At 40.1% G+C, this 8,226-nt stretch overlaps 1 protein-coding gene across 1 annotated transcript; it reads right to left on the bottom strand.

The window, feature by feature from the left end:
• Nucleotides 1-1,030: 1,030 nt before the first annotated feature.
• LOC149563109 (cytochrome P450 750A1-like) lies at nt 1,031-7,824 on the bottom strand. Its single transcript, XM_089826535.1, has 3 exons — nt 6,886-7,824; nt 2,047-2,126; nt 1,031-1,926 (listed from the first exon to the last, which is right to left on the bottom strand). Exons 1-3 carry the CDS (start codon nt 7,781-7,783, stop codon nt 1,315-1,317), a joined length of 1,590 nt encoding a protein of 529 aa, XP_089682661.1. The 5' UTR covers nt 7,784-7,824; the 3' UTR covers nt 1,031-1,314.
• Between the last annotated feature and the right edge of the window lie 402 nt (nt 7,825-8,226).

Here is an 8,226-nt window from a genome sequence, read left to right as displayed (position 1 = left end):
GGATATAATAAGAAGCCCATATTTTGTTCTCTCAATTTGTGTTTTTCCTCTATTTCTGTTGTGTGTTGTTGTAAATTAAGGGAAGCAACCTTCATCAACCTCATTAATTTGGTCTTCCATTATTTGCTAGTTAAGTTTCTAGGAAAAATTGTCTACAACAAGCCAATGCTCTCATCACCCATCCTTGAGTTGAGTCAATCACCTTCTTCTTTGTGTCAACAACAACCTCCATTTTGTTGATTTTTTTCCTTGCAATTTTTAGTTATAGGATAAGCCATTTGCGAACAACATTTTGTCCAGTGTAAAACTCACAAAGCTTGTATACCTTCCCACCAATTGGATCCAGATCATAGGTAACTTTAAGGATGATACTTTTACCTCACTTGGGAGGGGATAATATTTTGGGTATAGCAGGGTTGTCGAGGTAGCCAAGTTGGACAACAGAGAAGGGGGAATCACAGACAAAGAAGGATAATTTTCTATGGAATTATAAGGAGTCCATGTTGAATATGTGGACCAAGAGGAGGTAGAGATTTTTGAAACATCAACCATGTCTTCCATGTGTTTCTCTAGGCCTAAAGCTTTACATTTAGTTTTTCTTATAGAGTTGACACGACGGACATATGGGAGTGGAAATACTTGTAGTACTAGTCTTGACTGACAACTGAACATGGTTGAAAATAGAATTATTTAATTCAACTATGAGAAAATGAATATAATTAAGATACGTTAGAGATATTATTTACTATTTTTTTAACACATTTTCATACCAACTTACATTTAATCTAATTTTATTTATTTTTATTATATTAAAATTAAATATGAATATTTTTGACAAGAGTCTACAAAATATTGATAAATTGTGAATCTCTTATGTGGAGTTCTTAGATTCGAATCTACTTGAACTTAACCGATTATAATAATTAATCTCAATATATAATTATAATAAAATAATAAATAATCTAGACTTCAACCCATTACCTATAAAAAATAATATCTTAAAATCTAATCAATCATATAACTCATTCAATTTGACTCATTAATTATTGTGAAGAAGACTAAAATAAAAATTCTTGTACATTACATCAATATCAACATAGAGTTGAAATCTCACATATACATAACATAGAACACATACAATATTCATTTACTTACTATAGAAAGTAGATGAGGGGTTGAAATCTCACATATACATAACACATACAATATTCGTTTACTTACTATTGAGAGTAGATGAGGAGCTTACACAAACGATCACAGGACATACGAAATTAACACCACTCATACTAATCACTCGACATGTTAGTTTTAAATTCATGGGCAGCTAGATAACCTCAAGGCAGGACGAGCGAGAAGATGAACACTCCTGGGTGTGCTAATTCCAAAGAGTCCCGTCATATCTAACTCTCCATCCACGCTCCAGTCAAAACAATGAAGGAGCTGCGCCAACATAAAGTTAACGACTACATCATCCATGGCTGCCCCTGGGCATCCTCTCCTTCCTGCTCCAAATGGTAACATATCGAAATACTCTTTGTCTTTCACCACATCAACATTTTTACCCATAAATCTCTCTGGCCTGAATTCCAGAGGATCTTTCCATACTGATGGATCTCTTCCGATAGCCCAAGCATTCACAATAAACCTGCTCTTCTCAGGAATGAAGTACCCACCAACTGTACAATCTTGTGTCGATTCGTGTGGAACCATCATGGGTAATGCAGGATGTAACCTCAGCGTCTCCTTCACCACACACTGCACGTACTCCATGCTTGCTAAATCACGCTCGCATACAGCCCCCTCTCTTCCTACAACTGAATCAATTTCTTCTTGCATTTTCTTGGCCACATTAGGGTTTCTAAGAATCTCGGTCATTCCCCATTCTATTGTAGTAGACGTCGTTTCAACTCCAGCCATGAACATATCCTGAAAATATCCTAGATCCTTGTTACACCAATTAAATAAAACATAACTACCAACAAACGTTTTAAAAAAATGGTATTTGGGTTTTGAACTAGATACATAACAAATGAATGAGATACATACGAAAACAATAGCTTCGATGCTTTCCTGTTCGACTGCCCTTCCATCGAGGCTTCCCATTTCTAAGAGCACATCAACGATGCCTTTTGTGTTAATTATTGTTAGTTGGATAGCTGTTATTTCTGACCCGAAAATAGCAGCACTATTTATGGGTAGCTTGGACAGCTGTTCGTCCTTATCTATGAATAGCGGTTGTATTTATGGGTGGTTTGGACAGCTGTTTGTCCACTTGCCAAAAATTAGTAAATGGTTATTATTTACTAATTTTAGAGATTCCCTTTTGGACACCTTGCAACCAATTCTATTATTGGCTGTTGAGTTGTCTTAATCTCAGCCGTTGGTTTGATTTAATCTCGGTCGTTGGTTTACCAACGAGAGTAGTATAAAAAGGGGTCTAGGGGGCATTTGGAGAGCAAGGCGGTGATTCTTTGGTGAAGCTGTTTGCAGTGTTAGCAAACAGTCTTGCAGTGTTAGCAAGGGCATAGAAGAAGAAGCATTTTGGAGAAGGAGTTTGCAGTGTTAGCAAACAGTCTTGCAGTGTTAGCAAGGGCGCAATGTTAGCGCAGGGATAGCAATGAGAAATATCAGCGGGAGAAATTAGGAGGTTGTCGAAGTTCTGCCAGTGTGAGGCAAGGAATTTTGTATCTCTTGATTTGCTGAAGTTTAATATAATTTCTCATCTGTAGAACTGGTTTTCCCTTAGGGGTTTTTCCAGGGACAATTTGTCCGAAAATATTGTGTTGATTCTGTTGCACATTTCTTTTCGTATTTTAAGTGAAGTTGCAGTTGTGTTATTTTTCGATATTAGCTGGGAATTTATTTTCAGCAGTTTAATAATCATTTGTGATAGGAGATTAATAATCAGTGACTACAATAGTTTGATTTTTCACATGGTATCAGAGCATTGTTAAGGGTAGAAGAGTTTTGCCCTAGGAAAGAAATTTTGATCTCTTTAGATTTATTATTGCTTTAAACCCTTGAGATGGCTTCAGCTGGTTTGAGAGATCAGGATAGATTGGATGGTGCCTCAAATTTTGGTGTCTAGAAGGCCAAAATTTCTTTATTGTTGGAAGAGAATGGTATCAAGGATTATGCTACCAGTGGTGTACCTGTACCAACGGATGCAACACAGCTTGCAGCATATAGGAAGGACAATGCCAAAGCGAGGAGGATTATCCTTGATGGTGTCAAGGATCATATTGTTCCACATATTTCGGAGCTAGATACAGCAAAGAAGATGTGGGACGCCATTCTAAATCTGTACCAGAATGCTACCACTAACAGGAAGTTGATTCTCAGAGAGAAGCTAAAGAATACCCAGATGAATCAGGGAGAAGACGTCACAAGTTACCTCACCAGGCTCAGACTTGTCAAGGATGAGTTAGCAGCTGTTGGAGATAGCCCTAGTGATGATGAGCTAGTGAGAATAGCCCTAAATGGGTTTACTAAACAATGGAGTGTCTTTGTTCAAGTTGTCAGTGGACGAGATACTTTACCGAGTTGGGATCGACTATGGACTGATTTCACTCAGGAGGAGTTTAGACTAAGTCTTGTCAATGGGGCCAACAAGAGTCAAAAAAATGAGGTGGAACAAGAGAACGTTGCCCTAGCGGGTAAAGGGAAAGCAAAGAAGGGATCTAGCAAGGATCAAATTCACAAAGTGAAAAGAAGAAGAAGGACCTTTCTAAGGTTAAGTGCTTTGGATGTCACGAGTTTGGCCACTATGTCAGTGATTGCCCAAAGAGGAAAAAGGGTAAGAAGCAGGTGGCAGCTTCAGCAAGTGCAGAAGAACTCTCCAGCAGAATGGAAGATGAGTTTGCACTCATAGCTTGTATGGTTAGCTCAACCTCACAGTGTGTTTGGTATATAGATAGTGGGGCGTCATTTCATATGACAGGAGTTAGAGAGTACTTCTCCAATTACAAGGAGGAGGACACCAACATCCAAATTTCTATGGGAAACTTGTCCAAACTCAACCCTGTTGGGAAAGGGACTGTTCAGTTTCAGAGGGAGAATGGAAAGATAATTCCTCTTCATGATGTGTTATATGTGCCGGGCTTAGGTATGAATTTGATTTCTGTATCTGTTCTTCAGGATAGGGGGTCTAATGTACTCTTTAGAGGGACACATGTGTTGATTAAGCACAAGGATTGGAAATCACCCATAACTATTGGAGTTAGGAGTGGTCGCCTTTATAGATTGCAGTTTGATACTCCTAAGGCACTTATGAGCAACAATAATCCTAGAGATCTTGGAGACCTATGGCATAGAAGGTTGGGCCATATTCATTATGGAGCACTTAGATTGCTTCGTGAGATCGTGACAGGTGTTCCAGAGGTGAGCACAGAGCATGACGATGTATGTAAGGAATGTGTGTTGGGAAAGTTTGCGAAAGCATCTTTTCCAAGGAGTGACACCAGATCTAAGGGTGTTCTTGATCTAGTACATTCAGATGTTTGTGGACCAATGTCAACGAAATCTCTCAGAGGATATGAGTACTATGTTACTTTTATTGATGACTTCTCTAGAAAGACCTGGATATACTTCTTGAAGACTAAAGATGAGGTTTTCAGTCGATTCCAAGAGTTCAAGGCTCTTGTGGAGAACTCGACAGGAAAGAAGATAAAGGTTCTTCGGTCAGACAATGGAGGCGAGTACAAAGGAAATGTCTTCCAGGAGTTTTGCACCAGAGAAGGAATCAAGAGAGAATGGACTGTTCCTTACAATCCACAGCAGAATGGAGTTGCTGAGAGGAAGAACCGTTCTATATCGGAGGCAGCAAGAGCTATGCTACATGACCAGGACATGCCCCGTTACTTATGGGCAGAGGCGTGTAATACAGCAGTCTACATTCAGAATAGAGTTCCACACAAGGTGTTAGGGAAGATGACACCAGAAGAGGCTTTCACAGGGAAGAAGCCAGATGTTAGTCACTTCAGGATATTCGGGAGTTTGGCATATTGTCATATTCCTGGAGATACATGTACAAAGTTAGATCAGACTGCAGAGAGGGGGTACTTTTTTGGGTACAGTGAGACCTCAAAGGCATACAGGGTTTTCATTCCGGGGACTAAAAGAGTTATTGTCAGACGGGATGTCAAGTTCATGGAGGACAAGGCATTCAAGAGATCCAGAGATTTGCCAGCAGATGATCAGAGTGAGCAGCCAACAGAAGCTCCAAGACCAAGTCAAGGGCATCAAAGCTCAAGTACAGTTACCAGTACGAGTGTAGACTCAGTTAGTGAAGATTCACAGAGTATGGAGCAACAGGTGCAACAGGAAATGCATTTGGAAGATTTAGAGGTTGACATTTCATTCTCTACAGTTGGCAGCAGAAACCATGTGGTTCCAGATACACAAAGGGATACTCAGGAGTTTGTGGGAGCTCCTAGGAAGAGTACTAGACAGCGAAGACAACCAGCCAAGTTCAATGACTATGTGGCATTAGTTAGTCAGTTGGTAGATAGTGAGCCTTCTAGCTATCAGGAAGCTGCAGAACATCAGGTATGGCGAGATGCTATGGTTGAGGAATATTCTTCAATAATGCAGAATGATGTGTGGGAGGTAGTACCTAGACCAATAGATAGGGCTGTAGTTGGATCACGCTGGATCTATAAGATAAAGCACGGTGCAGATGGTAGCATCGAGAAATACAAGGCTAGGTTCGTGGCAAAGGGGTTCTCTCAGAAGGAGGGAATAGACTATGAGGAGACATTTGCTCCAGTTGTCAGGTATACTTCTATACGAGCTGTAATCTCACTTGCAGCACAGATGGGATGGCAGATCCATCAAATGGATGTCAAGACAGCATTCCTCAATGGTGAGTTGAACGAGGAAGTATACATAGAACAACTAGAAGGCTTTGTAGCACACAGCAAAGAGACCCACGTGTGCAGATTGAAGAAAGTTGTTCGACTACAATACATACCTACAGATGAGCAGGTAGCAGACATTCTGACGAAGGCTTTGGGAAAGGCCAAATTTATCTTCTTCAGAGATAAGATGGGTGTCATGCAGAACAGCTTCCTCGCTAAGAGGGAGTGTTAATTATTGTTAGTTGGACAGCTGTTATTTCTGACCCGGAAATAGCAGCACTATTTATGGGTAGCTTGGACAACTGTTCGTCCTTATCTATGAATAGCGGTTGTATTTATGGGTGGTTTGGACAGCTGTTTGTCCACTTGCCAAAAATTAGTAAATGGTTATTATTTACTAGTTTTAGAGATTCCCTTTTGGACACCTTGCAACCAATTCTATTATTGGCTATTGAGTTGTCTTAATCTCAGCCGTTGGTTTGATTTAATCTCGGTCGTTGGTTTACCAACGAGAGTAGTATAAAAAGGGGTCTAGGGGGCATTTGGAGAGCAAGGCGGTGATGCTTTGGTGAAGCTGTTTGCAGTGTTAGCAAACAGTCTTGCAGTGTTAGCAAGGGCATAGAAGAAGAAGCGTTTTGGAGAAGGAGTTTGCAGTGTTAGCAAACAGTCTTGCAGTGTTAGCAAGGGCGCAGTGTTAGCGCAGGGATAGCAGTGAGAAATATCAGCGGGAGAAATTAGGAGGTTGTCGGAGTTCTGCCAGTGTGAGGCAAGGAATTTTGTATCTCTTGATTTGCTGAAGTTTAATATAATTTCTCATCTGTAGAACTGGTTTTCCCTTAGGGGTTTTTCCAGGGACAATTTGTCTGAAAATATTGTGTTGATTCTGTTGCGCATTTCTTTCCATATTTTAAGTGAAGTTGCAGTTGTGTTATTTTTCGATATTAGCTGGGAATTTATTTTCAGCAGTTTAATAATCATTTGTGATAGGAGATTAATAATCAGTGACTGCAATAGTTTGATTTTTCACATTTTGTGGCACCCTTTTTGTCCTCCTCCCCCAACTTCATCTTGACCTGCTGTTGTTCCTCTATTATTCTTTTTATCTTTTGTGCAAGCAAATTGTGTACCTTTTTCATGCGCCGCTTCACTCCTTGCAAGTCCATCCAGTCTAAGAAAGGAATGAATTCCCCAATATTAGTAGCTCCTGCTAATCCTGCAGCCTCCACTGCAAGCTTCTTTATCTCTTCTCCATCACCACCCACTTTACCATCATTGTCACAAGAAAGTTTAGTGCCCGAAAGGATCCGCCACATAACGTCCTGTGCAAACGCTGCGAACATGCTGGTCAGATCAACAGGCTTCCTCCCTTGTTCGGACATCTCCCACACTGAACGAACCGTAGAAATCATTTCTTCCTCTCTTATACAACCGAATGACTCGATCCTCTTCGTACTCAGCAACTCTACCACGCAAATCTTCCTCATATGCCTCCAATACGGCCCATAAGCGGCAAAAATCATATCATTGCAGTTATAAGCAAGGTATTTTGCTGTAGCAGAAACGGGTCGGCTTGCAAAAACTACATCATGGGTTTTCAAGAACTCCTTTGCCATGGCAGAAGAAGAGACGACAACGGTGGAAACAGAGCCCAATTTCAACATCATGATGGGCCCATATTTCTCACCAAGCTCATGCAGATCACGATGAGGAAGCTTTCTCAGCTGGTTCAGATTTCCAATAATGGGCCATGCAAACGGTCCAGGGGGTGATCTCTTTCCTGATTCACTTTTCCTTTTCAGGGTAAAGTTATTCAAAACCCACAAGAAAAGTATGAGTGAACAGAGTGTAGCAGTTGCTGGAGCATAAGCACCGCCTCTAATTATATCTAATGCTTGAAAAGATTGAGGAAAGCCCACGGAAGACATGGTGAGCAGAGATGTGGGAAACACTAACTTGTCGGTCTACAATTTATAGACCGGTGTTGGCATCTCCACTGCCTTGTTTTTGTACCCGTAAAGTCATATTGTCAATAGCACGTTCTTTGGCGAGTTTAAGTCGCAGGCACGTTCTTGACCATAGTATTTAACTGACTTTTTTCTATTAAATTAGCACTTCTACCTGAAGGAGGTGCAAGGTAAGCCGATAGAAGTAAAATTTTGAGTTTATTAAATATGGTTATAATTGTTTGTGTTTGCTTAAATTACGAAGACTCAATTACATTACAAATGCTTTGAGGTCTTGGATGGATTTAAATCATGTAGGTCATTGATTCTCTTATTGAGAAACCATAGTCACAAATACAAAAAAATGGTAAAAGTTGATTAAATTAATAATTCAAATGCAAGTAGAAAATAGAGTCATTTTGATT

This window comes from Cupressus sempervirens, chromosome 4 (assembly GCF_028749045.1).
Source record: "Cupressus sempervirens isolate cs-2001-9-10 chromosome 4, ASM2874904v1, whole genome shotgun sequence".
NCBI classification, from domain to species: domain Eukaryota; kingdom Viridiplantae; phylum Streptophyta; class Pinopsida; order Cupressales; family Cupressaceae; genus Cupressus; species Cupressus sempervirens.
This window is presented reverse-complemented; position numbering and strand designations above follow the sequence as displayed.

Coding starts and splice junctions, on each gene's coding strand:
- LOC149563109 (XM_089826535.1), bottom strand. CDS start 7,783: ATGTCTTCCGTGGGCTTTCCTCAATCTTTTCAAGCATTAGATATAATT. Junction 2,127..6,885: donor CAAAAAGGGTGCCACAAAAT/GTGAAAAATCAA, acceptor TTAACACAAAAG/GCATCGTTGATGTGCTCTTA. Junction 1,927..2,046: donor GCATCGAAGCTATTGTTTTC/GTATGTATCTCA, acceptor GGATATTTTCAG/GATATGTTCATGGCTGGAGT.